This window comes from Ursus americanus, chromosome 24, assembly GCF_024610735.1.
Source record: "Ursus americanus isolate L20-20 chromosome 24, mUrsAme1.1.p, whole genome shotgun sequence".
NCBI lineage: Eukaryota > Metazoa > Chordata > Mammalia > Carnivora > Ursidae > Ursus > Ursus americanus.
The window spans coordinates 9,716,291-9,742,939 of NC_142150.1; the positions used below are offsets into that span (position 1 = coordinate 9,716,291).

At 43.8% G+C, this 26,649-nt stretch overlaps 1 protein-coding gene across 2 annotated transcripts in view; it reads left to right on the plus strand.

The window, feature by feature from the left end:
* The window catches only part of NELL1 (neural EGFL like 1), an 823,559-nt gene that overhangs the window by 184,971 nt on the left and 611,939 nt on the right, over positions 1–26,649 (plus strand). For both annotated transcript variants that reach the window (XM_045808610.2, XM_045808609.2), the window contains exons 8-11: positions 6,034–6,168; positions 7,122–7,224; positions 13,386–13,459; positions 19,116–19,215. In XM_045808610.2, coding sequence (XP_045664566.2) covers positions 6,034–6,168; positions 7,122–7,224; positions 13,386–13,459; positions 19,116–19,215 — 412 coding nt within the window. The remainder of the gene's footprint in view (positions 1–6,033; positions 6,169–7,121; positions 7,225–13,385; positions 13,460–19,115; positions 19,216–26,649) is intronic.

The following is a 26,649-nucleotide window of genomic DNA, read 5'->3' on the forward strand; positions in this document are numbered from 1 at the left end:
TGCTCCACAAGGTGTCGAGGGTGGAGCCATAAGTGTAAACATTTAGGGGCTTTAATATGTGAAGTTTAGATTCGTAATGAAAAGCCCGGAGCCCTGTGTTGACAGTAATGCTGTCGTTATGATACCAATCAGTCCTGGACGGGAGTCCCAGCCTAGGGCGAAGAAGGAATTAGGTTGGGCCTAAGAGACATTATACTCTGAGAAAGGCAGAATATTAATAACAGTGAAAATGATACATTAATCCTATTCCACCTGCTCCCAGCCATCAGCCATGGCACATGGGGAAAAACAAACAAACAAACAAACAAACAAACAAACTGTTGGGTAAGAAAGTGGGAGGCAGGGCTGTTCTGGACCCATCGGTTGTGCTGCCGAAGATAAGGTTTCTCTTTCAAACTAGGTTTTTGGCCAAGTCGTCTTTTGTCTGGAAAGGAGAGACGAAGACCTTTGTGAGAGACCGTAAGACTTCCGAGCTGAAGGATTAGCTTTTCAGTTCAGAATACGTGGAAATGTGAAATGCAGCCAATTATTTGCCTTCCCAGCTTGTGGCATATAGAGACTTGTATTTTATTTCGTCTGGAGCAGCTTGATCTCAATAGTGTTAATTATATTTTAGCTTGCTACCGAATTTTTGGAACAAGAAACATGCCACTCAGTCTCAGGTGATTGTGGTTCCCCGGCTTGAAGGATGTCCCTTTCTTTCTTGTTCTTTCCTTCTGCAGAGAATGCCATTTTTCTCTTTTTAGCCATACATTATCTAGGAGCCACATTGAGCCCTGTCCTCCAAACATTATTATGTAAAATGGGCATTTGTGAGGCAGTAGATATCTAATTGTGGGCAATTGCAAGCAGAAAATGGTTTCATCCACCTTCTAAACCCCGCCTCTGGCACTTCGGAAGATTTATAAGTCTGTTTCTTCCAAACCGTGAATAGAATTATAATTAGAAAACTGAGAACTTCCATTTTCACTGCAAAATTTTGCAATCTATGATAATCTAGAAGAGGAACATTGGTAAACTTTTTCTGGAAAGGATTAGCTAGTTAATTTTAAGCTCTGCAGGCCAAGAGGCAAAATAGAAAATATTATGTATATATTTATTTAAATATAGTCACTTAAAATATAACCATTTGAAAATGAAAAATCATTCTTAGCTCACAGGCCTGAGGAAAATGAGTGGTGGGCCAGATTTGGTCCATGGGTCTTAATTTGTCAACCCCTAATTTAGAAAAAGCTGGAAAGTCAGTCGTAGGAGGTAATATTTATTGAGTATTTGCTGTGTGTTAGTAACAGTGTTTAAATGTTTTGTATTCCCTATCACTTTAATCCTCACAACAGTCCTATGAGTGGGATTGATTTATTAGTCCCCTTCCCCGATGAGAAGACTCAGTTCCAGGAATGTTATGTTAACATTTCCCAAGACCATGGATGGTGGAGCTGAGACTCAGGCTCAGATTCTGAAAGCTGGGACTCAGGCTCGGATTCTGACTAAGAAAGTTTGTAGTTGGACAAGGGAGGATTGGAAAGAGAAAAGAAGTAAAGAAGGAATGACGGATGGAGAGAGGCAGGTTGGCTGCTACCAGAGTGGGGATGGAGAGATAGGTGAGAACAGTGAGCAAAGCAAATTGAGGAATGTGTGTTCAGATGGTACCTGTTGGGAGTGAAACATGAGCATTAAGCTTGTAGAAGCTTTTGGAGGGGGAAAGTCAGGGCAAGAACAAAGCTCCTGAACTTACCCTTTTGGTTGTAGTTGATTGATTTCCTTGGAAATCTGTTGAGATGTCGAGTCCTGGGTTCCCATGGTGTGAGTTTCTGCCAGGACCATGCAGGGCCACCTTATATTCCATGATCTCCTTAAAGGTTTTCAGATCATAGAGGCTGCTCAGAATCGCACTGCAAACCTGGGATAGGCCAGATGAATTATCAGCCAAGAATTCTTCAAGAATTCTCAAGGAAGATAGTTCCCTTTTGCCTGTGCCAAGGTCTGAACAGGAAGGTCTTCTTTGCTTGGTGCAAACCTTGTTTCCTTTATGTGTACTCTTAAACTGAGGATACAGGCCTTGGGGGCCGCATCTTTATGGAGGAGTTTCCTTTAAGACCTCCCAACATGGGCAGACCCTGCTCCCTACCTCCTCTCCCCTGCACCCTGTGCAGCCATCAAGGTGGGAACCTGGAGGCTCATTGACCTTTTCTCAGTTGCTGTTTGCCTGTTTATAAAAGGGTGACAGTTAATTTTGCTTTTATGAAGATATGAGACCAGGCAAGTGAGACTTAAAGGTCTGGTTCGGTGGATGGCACACAGTAGGCACTCAATAAGCTGTGGTTGTTCATTTTATGTTGTTAAACCTAGAAAAAAATAGACAGCCACGAGGGGAAGATGGTCTCTAAGAAGATGCCCACCTTGCCTTGTGGCTTGACATCACGAAGCCTGGCAACAGCTGCGAGTTGCTGTCAGATTCTTGGTCTTAGAGTTAGGTACCAGGAGGTCTTGGGAAGCAGCGGAGAGTCCTTACATGGTGTCCTAGTGGAAAGCCATGGCCTTCTACCAGAGAGCAAGCCCAGGGCAGAAGCTGGACAGGAGTTGGTAGCCATAATCCCATCAAACAGATGCAGACATCAGATGAGCCCAGGGGTCTGCCCAGGAGGGCCTGCTGTTTCTTTTCTCTCTCCAGGACAGGGGGTGCTGGAGAATGTCTGTGCCCTTGCTGAGTACGGGACCAGCTTGCGCATACCTTCAGGTTACAGGTCAGGGTACATAAGAGCCCTCTTTGAAGAATCCTGGCATTCTGGCAAAATGAACCTTTTTTCAGGGTGGGGAAGGTGCAGGGAAGCTGTCTTCTGTCACCTTCCCTAAGCCATGTCCAAGACACCGCCAATCCCTGCCTTGCTCTGGAAGTTCTCTCAGTCTTGACAGTGTGGGAACAACCCCATTGCTGGGCCAGGTACAGCAATGTGATGGGGTCAGGACCTGTCTTGCTCTTGCATCCCACCTGTCCTGTAATTGCATTCCGCCTTCACGCTCAGGAAGAAGAGATGCTGGAGACTGGGAATTTGATTACTTCTATTCAAATCTTTGACAAATCTATTTATGCAAATCAAGCAGCGCTTGGAGTGGCATTTCAGCTTGTAACATATTTAATTTTGAGACTTTCATTGTTGCGAGGAGCTCAATAGTGATTTTTCTGGTTAAGCTTAAAGGTTTAACGCAATAAAAGATTTTTTCCCTTCAATGTAGCAAATGCCAAATAAATAGTATTTCAAAGAAAGAAAAGCGCAACCCGCTGCATGACTAATGTACTCATCCATTTGTTGACCTCTTACTTTGAAAAAGGCCTCTGATGTCTGTCTTCGAATGTGTAGACTTAAGAATAAATGATTCTGTCCGTGGTTGCTTAGATAAATGCGTGAACAAAGGTAACACTGAATAGAGATGTAGATTTGCTGCTGGATCTATTTTGGATTTGTAGGCATTCTTGGAGGAAATGGCAGGTAGTGTAGAAATAGCTTTTGAAAATGAATTTGGGTAAATTCAGCATGCTAATACCAGTGACAAGTTGTAATTCATTTTTTGGTTCAGAGTTGTTTTGTCCTTTTATCCTAGGATTTAGCAGGGGGAAAAATGAAGGCAAAGTTACATATTAAGAGTCTTTGAAAAATTAGCTTTTCGCCTTAATATGTCTTCACTTTTGTGTCTGTCTCATGCGCTTTTCTTATTACGGAGATTAGGGCTTTTTAGTGTTGTCAGAAAAGGCTAAATATATTAAAAATATAAAGAGCTCAACAGGGAAACATCTGCCCTGAGAATGGCTTCCTTTAACACCGAGGTTTTCTTGGTATTGAGTTTTGTAGGTGAGCTTTTGTAGCTCCGTTTTTGTTGGACAGTATGGGAAATTGACAATACTGCCTTTAGGCAAATTCCTGGGTTTTCAGGAAACTTGGGCAGTCACAGAATTGCCTTTCGGGTCATTTAGTCTTTAAGACGTTTTTGGAGTGGTGCAGGCAGTAGATTGTTCCAGATTTTCAGAGGGAGGCTCATTTCTTCTCACAAATACCCTGTTCTCAGTTGCTTTTAGGAGGGATGCAGGTCTAGTTGAACTCTTTTTCACCCCAAGGTCATCCATCAGTCATTACCCTTTTGTAGGAAGTACAGGGGCTATAGAAATGAAGTAAAAGTAACACGCGATAAGTTGTCACTTCTTACCACCTCTTATATGTGGTTTTACTCACTTGACCTCACCAATTTCTAAGAAGTGTATTTGATGTGTTCCCTAAAGAATTCCCAAAGAACTTAATTATCATGGATTCTAGAAACTCTAATAAAGCTAGAGCTTTACATGCATCTGAATTTTTGGAAGGTTGTGCGTATGGGAGGGTTCCTAGGAAGCTAATATTTTAGGCATAGTTAACACCGAGTTTTTGGGGGGCTGATGATGGTGCATATGGTTTGTCTAGCATCCTATTTGCTTCTTTCCCTGCCCATTGGTACTGCCCACAAAAGGCAGATGGGGAACTGTTCTTCTTGAGAGAGAAGAACAGAATGAAAGAAGAGAATGAAATAAATGACAAAAGCTGTGGGTTTCCTTTTTAGAGAATGGTGCTCGGCAGTGCTGGTAGGAGTAATTGAGAGGAACATGTATGGAATGGAACCGTAGTTAGAGAAAGATGTTGGGAGTCCGCAACCCATATTCAACCATTATATCCAAAATATTGGCTTGAAATAGTCTTACTTGGATCAGAGATTGGCTTGATCTAAGTGGGGAAAATATTGAAGACACAGAGGGGTAAGTATGGTTGAGAAGGAAAATAGAAACTCCTTGGAGTTTTATAAAGTAGTATTTGTTTTTCAGTCACGGCAGTCTCTAAAGAAAAGGGGAAAATGGCAATACAGCTATTGGATTGAGTTACACTTGAGTATGTGTGAGATTCTATCAAAGCTGAATTTTTTTGGCACCATATGTTTGAAGGCAAGTGCAGTAGCTGCATGGAAAGTGATCAGGAGAGAGGAGTGGACTCCTATCATGAGAGCTGTTCAGTGAACCTAGTGGTACTGAGTGTGGCCCAGAGCAGGTGTGAAGACAGGCTAACGTCAGATGTTTGAAGAGAGTAGATTGCTTAGGATGGGTTATAAGGCAAAACTAGGTCAAATAGGATGAGTGGGGAGAGAGTTCACAGCTTATACCAAGAAAGGTTTCAAACATCCAGAGCTAACCAAAAAAAAGTTTTTAAGGGTAGCGTTCTGCCACTGTAGACCTGCAAAGAGAGGTTGGTGAATCACTGGAAGGGCTTACTTGTCACAACATTTAAACTTTATAACCCTTTTCAAGTCAGAGATGCTAAGGTTCCATGATCACTGATAATAGCTGGGTGACTTAGGAAAATGAAAAAAAAAAAAAAACTTCTCTCCAAAATCCTGATCTTACCTAAGGGTTTGGTTGCCTCTCCTCACCTTTGAACACCAAGGTGGATTCCTGGGGCATTCATTCTGGGGGATCCTGCGTAGGGGAGAAACTAGATCCTTGTATGCATTTCCCTTTTCCTGGCCCCAGCTCCCAGGAATTTTTCAGAAGAGAGGAAGCAGTGACTTCCCAGCCTGAAAACTGTGACACTCTGGTTAGTGTGCAAACAGGGAGAGAATGGTGGGAGATAAATGTAAGTGCATTGGAGCTGCTGATTAGATCTCCTGTAAACATTGTAATGAGTCCTTGAGAACGTATTCATTATGAGTGTTTCTGTGTGGGCTTGAGCTGGAAGCACACATGTTTATGTACACCCATGAGGTCCCTGAGATACAGTTTAATGTCTCATTTGGTGCTCATTAGACCATAGGAGTCAATATGTCTTCAGCTTAGATTGATTCCACCTTTTTTTTTTTTTTTTTTTTTTTTTAAATCTGGCTAAGAATGAGTTAGCGGCTCTGAGCATTTTTTTTTTTCCTCCTCCTCCTTGGATTGCCCCCCCCCCCCCATTGCTGTTAGCTTTGTTAGGACTTTGCAACTGAATGAAAGTAATTACACCTAGTAACTCTTATTTGCAGTTAAACTATGCAGAGACAAGACTTAGTCAGTTGGAAAACTGTCACTGCGAGAAGACCTGTCAAGTGAGTGGACTTCTCTATCGAGATCAAGACTCCTGGGTTGACGGGGATCACTGCCGGAACTGCACTTGCAGAGTAAGCCTTTTTGTAAATAAACATAGTTGTAAGGGGGCATTTTCACTACTTACTGTATAATCTGGTCTTGCAATATACAATGCTGACTTCAAGAAGTCCTTCTGATCTTTCTACAAAACTTCTGCCCAGCAACCTGAGCAATTGTGAGGGGAACCTGGAAGTGTCATTTCATCTGTAAATACTTGGAAATTAAAATCAGCTTCTATTCGACAACACACTTTAATATGACCTAACGTTGTTACTAACAAACTTACTTTTTGGAGTTTGAGGATTGAGAGTATCAGATGGAGGAAGGGACTCTTGTGATTTTTAAGCATCCTGACAGTTAGCTTCATTCACAACTTTTCACTACTAGAATACATTTTAAAAGGGGGTATAATTAATTAGTTTTTAGATGTTTTTATTACAGTTTACAAGGTATCTGTCATGTGTTTCAGAAACTCGCAAGGCTTGCTCTCCCCCCTACCCTCACCCCAACTTCCAGGGTATCCATTGTTTGTATACTCCATCTGTTTCAGAGAATTCAAGAGCACCCCCAAAATTAGTATGTCAACTCTGTGCCGCTGAAATTATTTGATTAATATCTGAAGAATGCCTTTGTTTGGGGAAAATACAAAATAGATTGTTAGAGCCTCGATAATGATTGACAGGGTCTGCGAAAGGTGTTATTTATGTTCTTGTAAAAATAGGCTTTTATTTTCTGCCTAATCTACTTAGCCCACATGGGCAGGTGGAATGAAGCCAGTGATGTATATCAGAAAAGTAATTGAGGTGGCACAGGTTCATTTGGGCTGGAGAAAATACTTCATTTGTGATCCTGGAGTAGACTGGGAATTCCTCACATTGCTTCTCTTTGCCTGATGAGGTTTCTGGGATGAGAAGTGAGCTTTTGCCACAACGGGAAATTTCCAAGGGCACTTCTGAGATTCCTTTCCCTGTCCTTCCTTCTTCAGAGTGGCGCTGTCGAATGTCGAAGGATGTCCTGTCCCCCTCTCAGTTGCTCCCCAGACTCCCTTCCTGTGCACATTGCGGGCCAGTGCTGTAAGGTCTGCCGACGTAAGTACTGACTGAGGGTCAGAATGGTCCTATGGGCTTTGAGATCCGCCCTCCCCCCCCCCCCCCCGCCAATGTTCAGGCCCCAGCTGATGAATATTGATGACATGAAGTACCAGAAGTTGATCTTAAATGTATGACAAGAAAAACTTCTATATTTTAATCTCTGATGTGCAGATACTTTACATAGGCTATTAAAAAAAAACCCCTCCTATCAACTCTAATTACTATTCTTCCCATTCTCTGTAGAAAGAACTGGTGTTCACAGGGATTAACTACTTGTCTAGGGTCAAACACCTGGTGTAACGGGTTGTATTGATCTGTGAGGTCACAACTGCAAAGCTCCGTGTGCTTTGATCCCTATCCTTCTGAATGATGAAGTTTAAGGCCCAGATTCTGTATTTAGGGTTTCTGAGGTCTTGGCCAGATTTCCTGTTACTAAAAGGCCTTTGTTAGGAATTTCGAGGTGAGCTTCAGTTACGATACTGACACGACTGCCTTCAGAGTTGGCTTGTCCAAGCTACAAGATTTAAATATTCTTACTCTGTTTTACAAAAAATTTTATCTGAAATAGTGCAGTGAGCCTGGAGACCAGCCGTAAGAGCCAAAGCTGTCATTAATCATTAAGAACGCTTGGTATGCGCCAGTTACTATGTGGGTACCGCACTTATGTTCGCTTACTGACTGCTCCCTGCAGTCCTTTCGGGTGGGGATTATTATCCCTGTCTTAGAGGGAGCTTAGGGAAGTTAACTCACAGACCTAGTAAGTGACCGCGGTGAGCTAGGAAACTAGCGGTGCCTGACTGCAAAGCCCATCATCTTTTCATCAAACTGTAGGGTCTTCTGTAGCAAGAGTCTAGGTTAGAAACATGTCCTCATTCAAGATCATTTCTCCACCAAAAATATCAACGTCACTGGGTCTTCAAAACATTTGAACTCAGAGGAGTAAAGATGATGGAAAAAAATCTCTCCTAATAACCACCACTTGGAAATAGTCACTCTTGAAATTTCAGTGGATTTCATTTTTTAAATTCTATTTTTGTGTGAAGTAGAGATCTTATTGTGCAGATAATGTTTATCCTACTTCATTGACTTCTACATATGTATATGGACTGTGCCCAACATGGGGCTCGAACTCATGACCCTGAGATCAAGTTTCATGCTCTACGAACTGAGCCAGTCAGGTGCCCCCATTGACTTACTATTATCACTTAAATATATTCCTGTGCTTTAAAGAACACGGTATAAACTTTTTAAAAAAAATTTATTTAAATTCAGTTAATTAACATAGTGTAGTGTTAGTTTCAGAGGTAGACTTCAGTGATTCCTCAGTCTTCTAGAACACCCAGTCCTCACTGCATCACGTGCCCTCCTTCAGTCCACCCCCCAGTTGTATAAACTTCAATGATCTTGATGGTGTTCCATTGTTTGGCTCTTGCTTGCATAACTTATTTAACTATTCCCCAATTTTCCCACTTTTCACTATTATAAATTACTCTTCAGTAATGTGCTTTGTATAGAAGACACACTTTGTATTTTGTATTTTCTTAAGATACTGCTCTCCAGGGTAGCATCAGTGGCCAAAACACTGCCATTTTCAAGGCCCTGGTTGTATGTCCCATTGGCCCCTCAGACGTATTGGGGATAGTCAGTTTTTTTTTATTCCAATTCATTTGAGAGTTTTAAGTTTTGAAAAATATTTTAGAAAGTCACACGATTTTACAACATGCTGATATACAGCTAACTAAAACATCTTTTTGTTTTGTTTTGTTTTTGCTTTTGTTTGGAATTCATAGCAATTTAGCTAGGCAGTACTAATTTTCTCAGCAGCTCTGATTGGTGGTTTGATATGCTTGTAGGTTTAACAAAATGGAAGTAAAAATAAACACTAGTTAAAAAAAGGTAAACCAAAAAGAAATGCTATAAGGCATCTCTGGAAATTTCAAAGGTTAAGAACTTCTGGCCTCAAGCGTTTTCATTTCTTCATAGTTTTTAACGGAAACATGCATTAGGCGGTTCCTGAGTGCAGGTGCCTGGGGTGGTGGTAAATGGGCTCTCTCTGCTGCAGAGGGCTCACTTTCAAGTTAGGTGATTCTCCGTGCAGTCACATTAGGCACATGGATAAGACACTATCAGGACATAGACGGATGGCTTGTGGGACAGTGCTGGGGAGATTAGTGGGACATCGGTAGTAGGCCTGGGGTGCTTCCTGGAGGAAGTGGAACCAAGCTAAACATTTCTAGCCTTCTGAAAGATAACTGTGGTGGGTTGAACAGTGGAGTGGAGCAGAGAAGAACCAGGATTAATAAAGCAGAGTTCCAACACTACTAGTAGGTAGAATTTCTAGAAGTTTCAAATACCTTCATATCAGAGAAAGGATGGAGATTTCCTTTGGTTGCCCCTTTTGGATGAAATTTCTTACACCTCTGTTTGGGTTTGGGGGGAGCAGTGTTCTGGGAACTCTGAGAAAAACAAACGGTTCTGTTGGCTGATTTAGTGTTCATGCAGCACGTAAAGATGGGGGCTTCTCTTTGGAAATAGGAAAAAGAATTTGGTTTGAGTGTTCATGTCTTAGTTCATTGCTTGGAAAAAGTGCTTTGTCCCTCTGTTATGAGCAAAAGGCCCAGACACTCATGAGGTCTCCAAAAACAACGTAGCTTTTGTCATGGAGGTCTCAGATCCTGATACTATGAAGTTCTTCTCTCTGTTTTGGAGGCATCAGGAAAAACTCAGGAGAATCTTCTAGATGCCTCATTTGTGGACATGATGGTCCAGAAGTTTATTCCCAGGGCCCCACTCTGACCTACTAAATCAGAATCTCTGAACAGCGGTGCTCTGCAGGCTTTTCTTTCCGTAAACAGACTTGAGAACTACCATCAAGGGTGGGGAGTGGAGAGAGGATGATGGAGAGGGAATCTTCTGCTGTGCCACACAGCACTTGCGGAGGAGAAGAGGTGGTAGAGGGAAAGGAGATATTCTGTTTGATAACAGGGGTTCAGTAGGCGGGAAGTAGCAATCTGCAAAGGTGGGTGTGGGGTGGGTAAGGACGATCCTGTTCCTTTGAATTCATGGAGCCATTCATACTGAGCTTCCTGTCCCAGCACTGTCCTTCCCTCTGGGTATAGCAGTGTGCATGTGTGGACCATTTGTTCTATGTCAGGCACTGTGTTGAGCCTTTCCAATGAACCCCCCACCCCCACCCCGGCTCAGTCCCCACTGTCTTCCCCATTTTACGGGTGAGAACTTGAAGCACAGAGAGGTCACTTATCCAAGGTCTCTCAGCCTTGATGGGGCCGAAGTAACACCCAGGTGGTCTCTGGCTCCAGAGCTGATGCTCTTAACCCATCTCCTCCGCACTGCGGTCGCCCCCCCTCCCCCCACGCACACCGTGCAAGGAGCGGACATAGCACAGAGATGGGAGCGATTAACTCCATCAGAACCATGTGTGTGTTAGGAAAACTTCACAGAGTAAGTAACAGCTGAGTAGGGTGTTATCAAATAAATAGGAGTTTGCCCTGTCATCAAAGTAGGTGAGAACACACCTGACAGAATCCTATGTGCAGAAACTAAGGACACAGACATTGCGTTGCCTTTGGTAGTCAAAAGCAAGATTCAAGGGAAGGGTTGGGACATAATCAAAGTGTTGGACTAAGGCCACTGCATTGGGAGAGCCGGAGGCAGGGTGGCTGGGTATGGGATTCAGACATATTCCAGGTAGAGGTGATGAGGCCGGCAGGCACCGCCCCCCGCCCCCCCCCCCCACCTGGGGAGATGAAAAGAGGGGATGGATGTGAGTGATGGCCTGAAGGCCTGGCACACAGTAGGTACTCCATAATATTTTCTGTATGAGGCAGATACATTGGGGTGGAGCGCCTGTGAGGGAGAAGTTGCCAGGTTTTGAACAAGAGCCTGTAGGAGACTCCTGTGATTAACAGAACTGAGACAGGTGGAGGATGTAGTGCAGGGTGCGGTACATTCTGTTGGGCATCTGTGAGTTGGAGGTGCTGGGGGGACAGCCGGCGTGATGTGGGCATTTGCTCAGAGAGGCGGTATCTGGAGCCAGATCAGTGAATGAACTTACTGGGGCAGGGAGGGTTCCTGGGTGTTAGCCTTCCTGATCTGCCCACCTCCTTTAGAGTGCAGTATGGAGTGCTGATTGTGATATTCTAACCCACTGATGGCCACGGGGTGGCTGGAGTGTGTGTAGGGTACACATACTAAATAAAGACAGAGCGACCTAATGTCCCTATCTGACAGGGGTGCCCAGTCCCACCTGTCAATTGTTTATTCAGCGTGCACCGAGATGGCGAAAGTGTCCAGTCATGGCACTGGAGAAATGAAGTCCAAATTGGAAGGGCCCCGTGTCTGTGCGTGGAAAAAAGATGCAGTTGAATAACTATTTCTCTAAATCGTCAGTACATTTGTTTCTGACATCACAGAGAAGTGTGTGTTGGTGCCAGGTTTCAATTTCACGGTCGTACACTGTGAAATATTCTAGTTTGCATGTCCCCAATGTGATATGAAAGGCTTCAGGTATCCATTTACATTTGTACTCCTACTGAAAGCTGTTGGAATGGAGTCCCAGATGCCCCAGCCAAAGGCACTGGAGCCTGACTCACCTTATGCTTGAATGTCCTCAGACAGCAAAAGTGAGCCTTTTGGCTGTATATCAAGAGGTGGGATAATGAGGATTGATGTCAAGTGTATGGAGGGCAGTGACAGAAGAGGAGGGGTATGGTCAGAGAAATGGGGATGAACACGAGAAAGCAGGGGATGTTCTTGTGACCTACAGTGGTGATGGTGAAAGCTGGGCTCAGATCATTTCGTGGCGAGTTGATACTGTCATCATGTATACATCCTGCAGCAGTGCCAATGGCCGAGGCATGCAGCATGATGTTGATGTCATTCGTAGCCCCCAAAGCACCCTGCTATGTGAGGACGTAAAGTTTAGTGGACATTTAATTTTTACACAGGACCGGTGCATTTGAGGGATGTTTCCCTGTGTGTGGCCTGAATATAAACAGTAAGACATTGCTGTCTGCAGACAGACTCCTCCTAGAATTGCTATCAGAGGACAGGAATCAGGCAAATGTCTTAAAACAGGGGAGCAAGTGGGCTTATACCATTCTGTGGGGGACAAAGGGCAGCATGAGGAAGAAAAGTCTATTTCTTTGCTTCCCAGCCTGGGCCAAGAAGCAGATGGCAGATCTGACAGCAGTGCATTTAGCAGAACTGTCATTCTGGAATAAACTGTCTTGCCGCGTTGGCGGCAGCTGTGTTTGGGAGTGTGGGACTTGATTGGGCAGGAATTCCAGGCCCTTGGAGGATGTGTGGTCTCCCCCCTGTGGATAGATAGGGGAATCTACATCATCATTAGGACCAATGAGTCATGGTCAACTGATTGATCAACAAAATTGAGGCATACACGATGGTCATGGATAACTTTTTAAAGGAAGGGGGGGGGGTTGATCTAGAAAATTCTCTATTTTCTGTTTTTTTTTTTTTTTTTCTGACACTCTTGATATCTGCTTTTAATGTTTGAAACCACATTAAATAGCAGAAAGAACTCTTATTTGGGAATCAGAACTTTTGACTGGTTTTCACTACGAAGTACAGGCACATTAATTCTAAAATTAAAAGTAGGTTGATTTGAGAAATTAAAGGAGGGAGCATTGTTATGATTTGGATACCTACCTGTTCATTTAATGACTGAAGTGTAAGAATCAAAGGTACTGCTATTGTCCTCCATGGAGATGACCACTACCGCTTCCTTGTTTTAACTTCTGACCACATCTGTTCATTTTCTAGTTCCTCTAGCAGCGGTGACATTGAAATAGCTGTATATCCTCAGTGTGACGGACTCATGGCAAACGTAGTGAAGATGACCATTTGACAGGGACCTGACACTTGTCCTTACACTCTCCCCATGTCTTACTCCAGACAAAGGTATTCCTATCGTGTTTTAGCCCCACACCTGGCTTCACACCCAGTGTGGGGCTCGAACTGATGACCCTGAGATCAAGAGTTGCGTGCTCCACTGACTGAGCCAGCCAGGAGCCCTGTAAAGAGATTCCTATGGCTTAGATTTCACTGAAGCTAAATGGCACTTGTGAGGTCAGTTAGTTGCATAGCATGACTGACGTGTTTTTCTCTTTTTGTTACAGCAAAATGTATCTATGGAGGCAAAGTCCTTGCAGAAGGCCAGCGGATTTTAACTAAGAGCTGCCGGGAATGCAGAGTAAGTTTCCATCTTATGATCCCCATCCCTTGGGAGGGGAATTACTAGATACATGGATGGGCTTTGCTAGGGATCTGGAGTGGAGCCTGGTGGCCGGAGTGGGTCCCTGAGGGGAAGGACTCTGCGGTGGGCTGCCGTCCAGGACGGGAAGGTCCCACCCACTGTCATTGTGCTGCTAGCTTGTGGTCAGCCGTGGATCAGGCAGCCTTGGGAAAGCTATTGAAGGATGTGAGAAGGTGAAGGGAGCCAGCAGTTACTAGGAGTTAGGGAGCTTGGCCGGTGGCCCTGGCAAAAGGTTCTGAGTTGATTTTGGGGAAATCAGTTTGTGATGCCAGCTCTGGGTGGTACCATTTCTACTCCCGAGTGTCTTATAGATGGTGAGAAAATGCCTGTCTCCTGCCTGCCTCGCCCTTCTAGTCCTTGGAATACAAGTGTAGAAGCAGAGATCTTCAGTAACCGTTCAGCTAACATACCTTGTTCAGCTGCTACGTACCAGCGTGGTACTAGATTCTGGGTGTGTAACGGTGAACGCAGCAAAGTCCCTGTTTTTGTAGAATTTGCAGTCTAGAGGGGGAGGCAGATTATAAAATAAACCAAATACAATATAATGCCAAATCCTATAAAAAAAAAAACAAAGGCTGAAGAGAGAGAGAGCTTTGGGGTGGGTGTGGGTGGTCTGGGAAGGCCTTTCTGCAGAGGCGCTGTTGGAACAAAGTGTGGGAGCTAGCCGTGCAGTGACTTGGGTGGGGTGCCATCCTAGGAGCGCAAGAGTGAGAGACGGAGGGGGCGGGGGCACGCATACCAGGTGGTGCATTAGGGGCAGCCCAAGTCCTACAAGGAAGCGCAGCTGGTTTGTGGGGCATCTCCAGAGAGGCTGACAGGAACCACTGTGCCTCAGAATAGCCCATCCTCGTAAGTGCTTGTAACTGTACCATTTCATTTACTTTTCGTCACATCCCTGAGGAAAAGAATCTATTTTAAAGATTGAGGAGAATGAGGCACGTAGAGACCTGGAGACGCTCTGGAGGAGATTGAATCCAGTTCTTTATTGGGGCCTTGGTTGAGGGGGGTGGGTAGAGGAAAGGCTCTCACCTCTTTCCTGTCTCTGAGGGGCCACAGTTTCCCCCCAGGGGGTTAGCTTGCTTGGACTTCCCTGTTGTATTTCCCATACCCCCTTCCTTGGCTTGCCACTGGGAATGGCAGAGATTCTATTGCTGCAGACAGTCTGGTGGGCTTGGCGGGGCGGTGGTCTTTCTACATCAGCCGATGCTGTGCATGGGAGCTCCGTAGTCTATGGCAGACGGCGGCGTGGTGTGGCAGTGGTATGTGTGTGCCTATATGTGCGTATGTATGTGCCTGCGAATGATTTCATCTTTTAAAAAGTCATGAATTCGTTGCTACAGTTCTTTACTAAATGATTACTTTGTATACAGAGAAGAGTCCTTGACCATAAGTAGCATTTCTCGAGCTTTTAGCATTTTTCTGGACACTATTTGACACATTTTAAACTTATTTTCTCCTGTAAACTTCATCATTACCCTATCAGGTGCGTGCTATGATCATTCCCATTTTGCAGATGAGAAAATCGAGGCACAGAAGATCAGTCACATAACTAGTAAGTGAGCCAGCTGGGATCTGAACCTGTGTGGTCTGGCTTTACAGGCGGGGCTCTCTCAGCCTCTCCTCTGCCATTTCTGATGGTGTTAGACTTATTTGGAAATAATTCTCATCTCAGAATTTTTGAGGGGCAGATTCAGAAGCCCCTCTAAATTGAATGATCATTTTCAGTCTGTGTGAGAATACCAGGTTGTTCAGGCTATGGCTCACTGATTCTTTTGATAAAGGGGTAGTATTTATAACAGGCCATGGAGGAGCCTTGGGGTACATGGATGGTGTCAGCAGGGCGAGGAGGTGATGGGCATAGCATGCCAGGACCTCTACTGTCTTCCCAGCAACCATTCTCAAGAGTTAAGCCCTAATGCCCAGTGGCACCTGTTGTCTGTAAGGAATCCTAGGCATCTACACTGTAAGTTCTATCTTTGGGAGGACTGAGCAAATAAATAATTCTTGGTCTTCTGTGGTTCAAATGCAGATACCCCTGTTGACAGAAGGGTGCCTAGATATCATTCATTTCCATTTTCCTAGGATCATTTTAAAGCTTCAGCAACACAATCAGACAAGAAACAAACCCTTGTTTCAAATAATTTCACCTAGTGTTTTTAGAAGTTAATAGACTTTTCTTTTTTTTTTTTTTTTAAAGATTTTATTTATTTATTCGACAGAGATAGAGACAGCCAGCGAGAGAGGGAACACAAGCAGGGGGAGTGGGAGAGGAAGAAGCAGGCTCATAGTGGAAGAGCCTGATGTGGGGCTCGATCCCAGAATGCCGGGATCACGCCCTGAGCCGAAGGCAGACGCTTAACCGCTGTGCCACCCAGGAGCCCCATAGACTGTTTTCTTTTAAACTAAGATGAATAAACCCTTCTAGTAGTCTTGCTCGATTTTGTTCAATTATTGCTGCCCTGCAACATTTCTTTAGCGACAGTTTTTTGACTTAATGATGTGAGTTTTTATATAATTAGAAATTCAGGTTGAAGCACAGTGATTAATAAAGAACTTGAAAGTGTTTCTATTTGACCAATGACACGGAGACTGTCACTCTAAATGAGAAAGAACGGAAGAATTATATTTTTCCACCAACACAGAGTTCTAGGGGTCAGAAAATAACATACTATAATCAGGAGGATTTAAAAATGTTAATTATCAGGTACTTCTTACAGAAATAGTTTTGAAAATAAAGTTAAAAAAGGTTTTGTGCCTAATTATGTGGCTGGACTAAATGGGTATAGAGGCACTTACGCTACTGTAATCACAGTTCATATTATTTTCAAAATCATGCAAAGGGGTTTGTCTCTATTGAAACATTTGGAATTATGATCGTGCTCATTAAATATGTTAAAGGTTGATTAGAATTGTCTCATTTAATCAGCAGACAAGGCAAGCCCTTGTCATAAAAAAAAAAAACTTTTGTGAGTGATGATTTTTTAAAGAAAAGTCTTCATAGCATTTGAAATATTTCTTTGAACAAAAGCAAATCGTACTCCAAATGCCGAAATTTTGAATATGGAGGAAGAAGTACAAGGAAGAAAAAGGAAATTGCTCCAGAATCTCACCATCTAGAGATAATCTTGAACGGTTTTATTTTTGGCAGCAAGAATGAAATGTATCTTACTGTCTTGGTGTGGGTTCTCCTAAAAGCAGACCCTGCACTAAGGATTTTAATATGAATGATTGATTAAAGTAGCCCTCTCAGAAGCAACCAGTAAGGGTGTGGAGGATGCAGGATGGGGAAGGGTAAGGAACCAGCAAGGGTGGGATTTTGGGTGAAAGGCCTCCCATTGATTCTAGGAGGGGTGTTGGAGTGTAAATTACACCCCAGCTGCGGGCTCCCCTTGAGGCAGAGAGCCTCCCATGCCTGTCAGTCCCTGGCTTTGGGTTATGGCAGTGGGGGTGGAGAACTTGTGGGTCACTGTCTCTGTTCCCTGCATGGCTGAGTGGATCCAGTGTCCAAGGAATGCCATCTGAGGATGGCAAGGATAAGCCATTAGCGGCAAAGCATTCAGAAGCTGGGGGATGGGCACACAGAACTCCTTAAAGGGATCTGACAGTGTCCATCACTCTTATTTATGCAAGGAGACAGTAGAAAATAAAATACATTGATGTTAAAAGATAAAAGTAGAGGCATTAATGGCGAGTGAGCGGTTTGTTTTCCTGTGCATTAAGGCTTATGCTATAGATAGTAAGGTTATGAATGTCTCTTGGTTTGTAATGGTTGGTTTGAGTCCCTGTTGCAGGAACTAAGGTACAGCTGGTAGGCACAGCGGCTTAGGACCAGTGCCAGCTCTTGAGGCCTGGTACCCCCCAGTGTGGCCTGGATTGAGGGGTGAGAAGGGAACTTATCTGTGAAGGAGACTGAGCATGCATAGCAGGCTGTGTTCTCTGATCTTAGGGCCACTTTAAAGGTAGGGGAAAAGCAAGAGATTTGGATAACTTGGATCAGATCAAGAAACCAAGAGTGAGGAGGACAAGAAGGCACTACAAGGAATGTTAGAGGCAGGACTGTCAGGCTGAAAAAAATGAGAAAGGAGAGGAAGCCATGGTGCAAATTATCCAAATGATGATAGTTAGAAATCAAATTGGTATGTTCATAATTGTTGATGTTCATCATTAGGAATGGATGTGCCTGATGAAGTGGGAGTTCTTGTCCCTTGGTCCACAGGAAAGATAGCGTCTCAGAAATGGGAAACTCTCTATCTCCCCTGTCCCTCCTGGCTGTCCAGCTCCATCCTCTCCCCCCACCTATGTTGAGAAGTACCTTTTCACCTTAAGTGGGCCTCCTTTTCTCAAGCTTCATTCTTAGCTGACGTCAACAGCTTCTTAGGAATAGGAGAGAAAACTTTATAACTTAGGTAAAATACTCTCAAACCCCCTTTTTAAAAATAGTAATTAATGGACTAATTTTTAGAATTCAGAGTACAATTAAATACAGATGCTAGTGATGTCACCGAAGAAGGCCTTTGGTGAATGAGGTCATAAAGATTCACCGGGTGTGGGGCGCCTGGGTGGCGCAGTCGTTAAGCGTCTGCCTTCGGCTCAGGGCGTGATCCTGGCGTTCTGGGATCGAGCCCCACATCAGGCTCCTCTGCTGAGAGCCTGCTTCTTCCTCTCCCACTCCCCCTGCTTGTGTTCCCTCTCTCCCGGGCTGTCTCTGTCTCTGTCAAATAAATGAATAAAATCTTTTTTTAAAAAAAATAAAGATTCACTAGGTGAATATTTAAAGTTTTATTGTAAGCAATTTTATTTACCTACAGTGGAAAATCTAGTGCTCCTCTAACCCTCATTCAGTGCATTCCTACTTGGATACCTTGGCTCTTGCCTGTTTTGTCTGCCAGGAAAGTCTCTTTTTCCTTACTCTGTTATTCAAATGTGGCACCATCTTTATCATTTCTCCCTACCTGGGCAGCAGCATTCTCTTAGGACACATTATCGTGCCTGAACTGTAGAACATATTTTAGCGCTTACCATACTGTCCTAGGGTTTTAGTTGAGATTGTTTGTTCTTCCCGCACTCCATCTAGGAACTCAGCAAGCACAAGGAAGATGTGGTCCGTAGCTTTGGGTTCGTGGTGCGTGTGGTCCAGGAGTGCTAAAGCTGACTCATAAAAGCTCATGAGCGCTCATTGTACATAACTTCCCAACTCTGTGGTCAGTGATACCATGTTGGGAATTCAAAATCGGTCATCATCGGGGTATTTACACAGAAATCCACAAACCCTACAAGTTAGGGCTCCCCATCCAACAGCCCGTTTATCTCGTAGCGGCATACCACCGTTAGTGACCTTCTGCTGCATAGAAGTTACTCAAAAATTACTGGTTGAAGCTGAGGCTGTTTAGACATAGAGAAGGATGCTTTCTGTGCCGGGAGTCTCATCAGTTTCATTTGCGACTTTGTCATTATTGGGGAATTCCTGGGAAGTACTGTTAATTATTGAAGCTTGTTGTCACTGCAGGCTGTTAACAATGATGAGCCTTATATATTTGTATCATCAACTAAAAAAGACGAACATTTTTTTGTTTCCCAATGATTTGGCTTCCAGGGTGGAGTTTTAGTAAAAATTACAGAAGCGTGCCCTCCTCTGAACTGCTCAGAAAAGGACCACATTCTCCCAGAGAATCAGTGCTGCAGTGTCTGTAGAGGTAAGGGGGCTTGGTGGTGGGGCTGTGCGTGGGACGAGGGTGGGGGCACATGAGGGTTTCATGAATAGCGTGAAGGTAGTAACGGGGGTTCGAAACTCTGCTCTGCTACTTCGAAACTTGCGTATCCTAGTTACCTTTCTCAGCCATCGTCACGTCACTTGTAAACTGAGGGTAATAATAGTCTACTTCACAGGCCTGCTGGGAGGGCTAAATGGGATAATATATAAGTACCTAGACTCATGCCTAGCATGTGATAAATGCTCAGTACGTGACAGTTCCTATAAGAAGAATGGTAGTGCCTGCGGTAATGGTTATTATAACCATCATCATTATTAGATTTTTCTCACGAGTGGCATTGGTAAGCATACTGTTTAGCTCTTTCTGTGGACCAATTCCTATATCTGACTGACAGAGCCCTATAGTGAATCTTTATTCAGAGAATTACATGCAATTTTTTTACTTCATGCAAGGAAAAACAGTGCTTTAGCTACGTAACACCTAACTGCGAATTCATTCTTTGGTAGAAATTGTTTTGCTTCCCTTTCCTGGCCTTTTCTTCTTTCCCAGATTTTGTCGTCTTCAAACCCTGGATCAGATAATCTTTCCTCTCGGAAAAGACTCACCCTGGTAGAATTAGGTGGATTGGGATAACCTAAAATTGATTCAGAATTTTACAGAATAAATCCAGTCAAACTCAACTCTGTGTTGTAGGAGCTACACCCAGCACACATCCTTTTCCACGTCCTCAAATACTTAAGGAGTTGGGTCCTCTCCGGCTCCCCCTTAGAGGTTCCAGTGCATAGTGATTTAGCTCCGGTTACTCCATATTTCACTTTATCTTTTCTCTAGCACGAGAGGTGGCAGATATTTTCTGTCAAGGGCCACAAAGTAAATCGTTTTCAGCTTTGTGGGCCCGAAGGTTTCTTTTGCAATGACTCAACTCCGCTGTTTTGCAGAAGTAAGCGTCACAATAGGTAAATACATGGGTGTGGTTGTTAGAATACAATTTTATTTACAAGAACAGGTATCGGCCCATAATTTGTTGACCCCCTTCTCTAGCATCTTCTTATATATAGAGATGGTCTGTGTTTTATCATGCAGTGTTGAGCTTCTGTGGAGGTTTCTCTGCTCGGTCATGAGAAAGCTAGCTTTTGATAAAAATTCCTAGGACAACTTAGTTTGTTGATAGCCAGGAGCGGCTACTATGCCGTCAGAATGTCTTCCCTGATTCGTCTGCCTTTTGGCTACACGCATATTGGCAGTTGAGATGCTGTAGAAACACTTCAAGATTGACTGGAATTTTCAGAGGGATACATTTATTAGTAACTGATAGGGTTGTAAGGTAGGTCTTATAATTTAATGCAAAATCTATCACTTGCTATTTGTGGAGGTGCCAAGTGAGACTCAGTTTATGTAAATCCTTCCTGATTTATGGTTTCATTAGAGCAGAATCATTGATTATCCCACAGAAACGCAAGAGGAATTTCATTGCTCTGACCCAATTTACAATAGACCTGGTGTCACTGCTTCTGCTAATACTTCTCCAGAATGTGTGTACTTCTTTACCACTGAAGATGGTGAGAGATGGGACCTCCCATTGAAAAATAGATTCATTCAGGGTCCCACTGCCGCAACCTGGTGTCTTTTAGCAAACCTTGACGCAGTTTTGAGGGAAAAGTGGGAGGCAGGAATAAAACTTCCTAGATTAGATTATAGCGAGGACCAATTTGTGAAATTGAGGATTTTCTTCTTCCTCCTGATTCCTCCTTCAGCAGGAAACTACCAGCTTTGTTGGGAGGGGGTTGCTGATAGTTCTTTGGAGGTGTCTGTGTCTGAGAGGGTTATTTATTCTCTTTGACAGCTCTACATTTTGACAGGAACAAGACAGTGTCTTCAGAATAGATATGGTGAGGGGGGCCTTCTCCTGGGGGAATTGGTTGAATGAAACCATTCGGGTATAGGGATTCTTTTAGGGTTCTCTGGTTGACTTTCAACTCAGGGTTCAGACACGGGAACGGAGAAAGCGTTACTGTAGACAAGGGCCCTTTTCAGCACCACTTAGTGTTGTTACCATCCCTTCTGTTGACCCAAAGCAGAGCAGAGCCCAGAACCTCCAGCCCCCTTGTCCACAAGCTGGGGCTTGCCCTGCACAGCAGACAATCAGAAAGGGAAAGGCACATTATTTTCTGTGTGGTGGGTTAGTCTCTTTATTCTGAAAATGCAAAACTTCTATGACGATTGACAAAAGGGCAACTCAGGTGAGCTCCAGGGTGTATTGTCTCAAACTATGCTCTCCATCACTTTTACTCCAGATCTCCTAATTCCAACCATTTCCCAAGAGGATCTTCAGAAGTAGCATAAATAGTCTTTCATAACATTGTGGGAAATACTTTTCCCCTTGGACTTCTAGTTGTCTTTTACCTTTTCCTCTATGTTCATGTTTTCTGCGTCTTGCATGAAGAGGAGGGGGCTGGTTCATTTCTGTCCTGACAAGACGTGGAAAGCCCAATGGGCCTTTTCGAAGGCCTGTTACTCAGTTCTCCCCCCCCCACCCCCTTTCCCTTCTCTGAAACAGAAAGTAATGACAAGGTGACAAACACTCAATTTCTATGTAAAGTAATTTTTAGCCTGCATATGGAGAGGCTGGACCATTTGCTTTGTGGACTGAGATTGTGTACTGACTGGCAGGCAGTAAGCGAGCAGAGAGGCGGGCTTCTGATGACCTGAGATGCGTATTTCAGGGATGAGCACAGTGGTGTGATTTCTGCTGTTGGCTGCTGTCACCCTGCTGTTATTGATTACGGAAACTGAAGGGGCTATAGCCTTTCTCAATACCTGCACGAAGGGCCTTTAGTTAGCATATTTATCATCTCTCTCTGTCTTACCAGAGTGTCAGGTCATTAGTCCGAGGGAGATCACGCCATGAGAGCTTATCAGTCCTTAGAAGTCTGCATCACAGCCTTCTTCAGAATTGGGAGTTTTCTGGCGTTTGTTTTCATTAGGACTTCGCTGAGCCGCCCTACCTGAGAGGTTTCGACTGGGAATTGAAGAAAGCACAGAGAGGGCTTTTTGCTTTCTGCCCCAACTGGCTGGCTATATAATATGTGTAAAGGGCTCTAACTTTTTTTTTTTTTTTTAAAACATTTGTTTCAATGATTATATTTTATGAATTCTTCAAATATAGGAGATGAGGTAGATGGAGATACATTCTGACCACATGGAATAATTCTGTCACTGTCCTGTCTGTGACTTGGAAGGAAATACTTTTTAGTACTAGCTATGTTGTTGCTTTGTGTATTTCATATATGAAATAATGTTGAACCCATTTTGCTGAGTTATAACTGGTCAAGGTATAACTTGTTGCCTTGATTCTGAAACTATTTTTTATTGAGCCACGCCCATTTTCTTTTACGGTTACACAATTTGTCACTGCCTCCCCCTCCCCCCATGACTAATCAAGGAGAGATGAAGATTTTTACTGAGTTTTTCTCTTTGTGGGAATTAAACCCGAGACCATAGAGTTGAGAATAACAGACTCTGACGGACTTACGGTATTCACTGTAGCAATACAACTGATATCCAGACTAGGGGCTTGGGCACTTTGCGTCTTTGAATCTTGGGTCATGCCAAATGCTATAACTAATTCCTCTGCCCTTTGAAGAAAATGAAGGTAATCAGGTGAACTGGTGGTTAAATCCATAGGGCAATTGGTGCAGCCAGGATGTCCCTAAGGAAGGGATTGTGGGACAGTTAGGGAAGATGTAAGCCAAAAGAATCAAAATGATGGATGCTGGCAGGGGGAGGCCATTCTGCACTTGCTGGGGCCCAAGGTATCCATTACCACCAGTAACACCCAGAACAGTCATCATCACCACTGCAGTTTCTCTCTGCTGCTTCAGGACAGTTTGTGCCAACAGCATGCAATTCACTAACCTTCATCATGTTGAGGCAATGGCTGTCGTGCGAGCCTGACCACTTTAAGGTGTGAGGCCTTGAGGTGGAAAATGGGGAGTAGGCACCGGAGTGATATCTCTGCTCCTGCTTAGGAAGAAGTAATTAAAGTGTGAATGTAGCCTCAGAAGAAAAAGATTGCTCATGAATCGTCCGTGGGCTCCGTTAAAGGGGGGGCAAAAAGCCACCAGTCTTGACCGGGCGTCCTCCAAATTGCTCCGGGAAAACACACCAATCATTTGGCCCATTCCAGAATTCTTGACGCACTCCTCGGGGTTTTATTCCTCTCATAATTGACTCTAATTGTAGCTTCAATGTCGCCAATGACTTTGGAGGGTTTTCGCTGCATGTTTAAGACTTAGGGTGTTGGGGAAAAAAGTTCTTGCCAACATCTGTTCCCAGTGTGTTTATCTGTAATTTTAATTCATGCTCACTTGCCTTGTCGTCTGGCCTGGACTGAGATGAGTTGAGATTATTTGTTCTATTTAAGATTTTATGCCCTTCAATTAAATCCTCCCAAGACTCTTGGCATCATATGATTTTTTTCCCCTGGTCTTCCTCATCATTCTAGTCTCCGTCAGATTGTAATTGAAATGGTTTTAGAGAGAGGATTTTCAGGGTATTTGAGATGAAAAGAGGCCTGCGAAAGAGGCACTTAATGAGTCTATTATCTAGTGCCTAAATAGAGGAACTGGCAGTTAGCAGCTGGGGCAGGTCTTGTGCATACTGAGAGATGGAATGTGACCAGCCTCCCTGCAGGCATGGGCTGTTGTGGACTGGAAAGACGGGGTTCCATGCTTAATTGCTGAGGCTGGGAGCAGAGGGCATTTGAAGATGAGTACAGTCTCCGGATGTCCATGATGTCAGTGGCCCTGAAAGTGCTGCAGTGTATCAGGGCCCACGGAGCTTCTGGAAGGAGGCACGTTGTCCCCGAGAAAAGATCTGAAACTAAGGTCAGGCTGCTTTGGACAGGAAGACCCTTAAGTGTAGACTACTGTAGAAGAAATGGATTGCTTTCTAAGATAGAACGTGGGAGAGCCTAGAGCTCAGTCTCTTCCGGGCTCATCCTATTGGCTTAACCCTTGTCGACAAGGAGGTAGAGGAATGTTCTCACACCCACGGGCCCAGGCTTCTATGGTATGTATGTTGGTTGTGGAGTATGTGTTGATGTTCAGTTTTCATAAATGATCTTTGGGCCATATCCCTCCTAGGAAGTCCATGGGTGGCGTTATCTCCATACCAATGAGGGAAGTGGAATATACTGTACTTAGTATACCTTAGTTCCTATGTAACTTACAAGGTTGGGCAAGCAGAAGTGATGTGAGAGCTGCTGGCTTTCTAGGATTTGAGTTAGGAGTGCATTTTTTGATTGTCCAGGTATATCATTTCAGAGGCAACTTGCCTGACCTGCAGGAGGACACATTAGGGGTAGCAGATTGAGGGCAAGAAAGGGTGCTCTCTGTGGAATCAAACTTCAGCTGCTTAAAGAAATCAAATCTTGCCCAAGGCTGGTGGCCTACTCATTCGTTGTTGTGGAAGTGCCAGTAGTGAATCATAAAGATGCTTGTCCATTACTGGCTGTAGAAGCCAGAGATGAAGCAGAATGGAGGGATGGGTTCGCTATCACTCTAAAGGGTGTGGAGTTGGATCTGAAGAGTGGCTGTGTGTGTGTCTCTCATAATATGTAGGGTTATTATATGCAGATGAGGCCAATGGCTTTAAAGACAGCAAGGTGTTAGCGTTACGGTCTTCCACCGACAGCAGAACCCTAGATACAGGACCACTAGGGGAGTCCTTAGTCCCAACTTCAAAGTGTGACCTCAGCATTTCTGTTGCTTCATTAATTTCCTTGAACATGATAGGGGCGCATGCTGCTTTGTGTATTTGGAACTCCTGCCCTTCGTCCAGTCAGCCTCACTCAGCCTTCATATTGCTTCAGATCTCGTATTAGGACCCTTGTCTATGATAAATTCTTGAAGCACCTTGGTCCTCTCCGTCACAATGTCTCCTTGTAACCTGATACTCCACATCGGTCATTTCTGCGAGCATGTTGATAACTGAGAGCATGGTTATGCTGTTCACGCCATTTTCTTTCTTTCTTTTTTTTTTTTTCTTCTGTGCTTATTGCCCCTCACAGTGCCTGGACACCTGGTAGGTACTTAATAAATACTTGTCATATAAGTGAATGGTACCCATGCTAGGAACTAAAATTAAGAAGGTCTTCTCATAAGACCTGGGATCTCATTTCTGTAGGTAATGTGTCCTCCTCTGAGGATCTGCTCATGTTCACCATTTGAGTGTGAACTCCAAGTGGGTCTCACTCACCTTAGCATCTCATTCAGGGATGATGTTCTGTCATGGGATTAAGTTATTTTTCTTCTCACTTGGAGTGTCCCGGCAGCAAACTCCCATGGAATGTGTCCTGGAGAAAGGAACAAGGTTTGTTCTTTTGGAAAGATCAGGACATGTCACACGGACTAGAGAATGCTAATGGCTGGTGGAGTCCTGGTCTCCTTAGGCCAGGGTTAGCATTCCTGGGATGTCCCTTGATGATTAAAATCATGGCCTGGCAGTCATGAGGGGTGGGGTGGAGAGACAAGGTATTAGAATCGTATTTGGGTTTTTAGCCCTATTTCACCCATCACCAACCAGCTGTGTAACTAGAGGAGGTAGTTAACATCTTTGAGCCTTGGTGTATTTATCTTTAAAACACTTAATTCTTGCTTTGGGCACTGAGAGTATTTAGTCATTAACTAAACAAATATTTATCGACTGCCTATAGTGTGTTGGATATTGCCTTTGGCATGAGGTGACCAAACTTCACAGTCCTTTGCCTTGAAGAAGTGAGCTTCTAATGAGGAGATAAGCTTTGCGTAAACACAGAAATAAATACATAGTAATTGTGATCACTGCTATGAGCAAGGATAATAGGGTGGTATGGAAGAAAATAATAGGGCTTTCTTCAGACTTGGGAGACAAGGAAGCCTTCTCTGAAGAGCTTATGTTTAAGCTGGGACTTGAAGACTGAGTGGAAATTACTGTGGCAGTGATGTGTAATAATGTTGTGAGTCGGGGGAACAAGCTTGGAAAGACTGAATCAGGAAAGTGGTTGGAAGACTAGAAGAGCTAAAAGAAAAGGCTGATAATAGCTGGAGAGCAACGATGGAGGGAGAGAGGGAGTCTTGTCTGTTGACTCAAGTCCAAGTTAAAGATTTTGTATTTTTTTTAAGTAAAATGGAAGCCCTTGGAAGATTTTTTAAGGGGAGAGTGACATGATCCAATCTGTATTTTAAAAGGATCCCTTTGTGTGCAAAATGGATTAGAGACTGGTAAAAAGAGAGAATAGGAAGGCAAATGAGGCCATGTCCATTTGAGAGATGATAATAGTTTGGAGTAAGATGCGTTTTTCTTATTACCGTGAAGTGGAGGAGGAAATGATATGTTCAGGAGATACTAACAACATAAAATTAATATACGCGATCC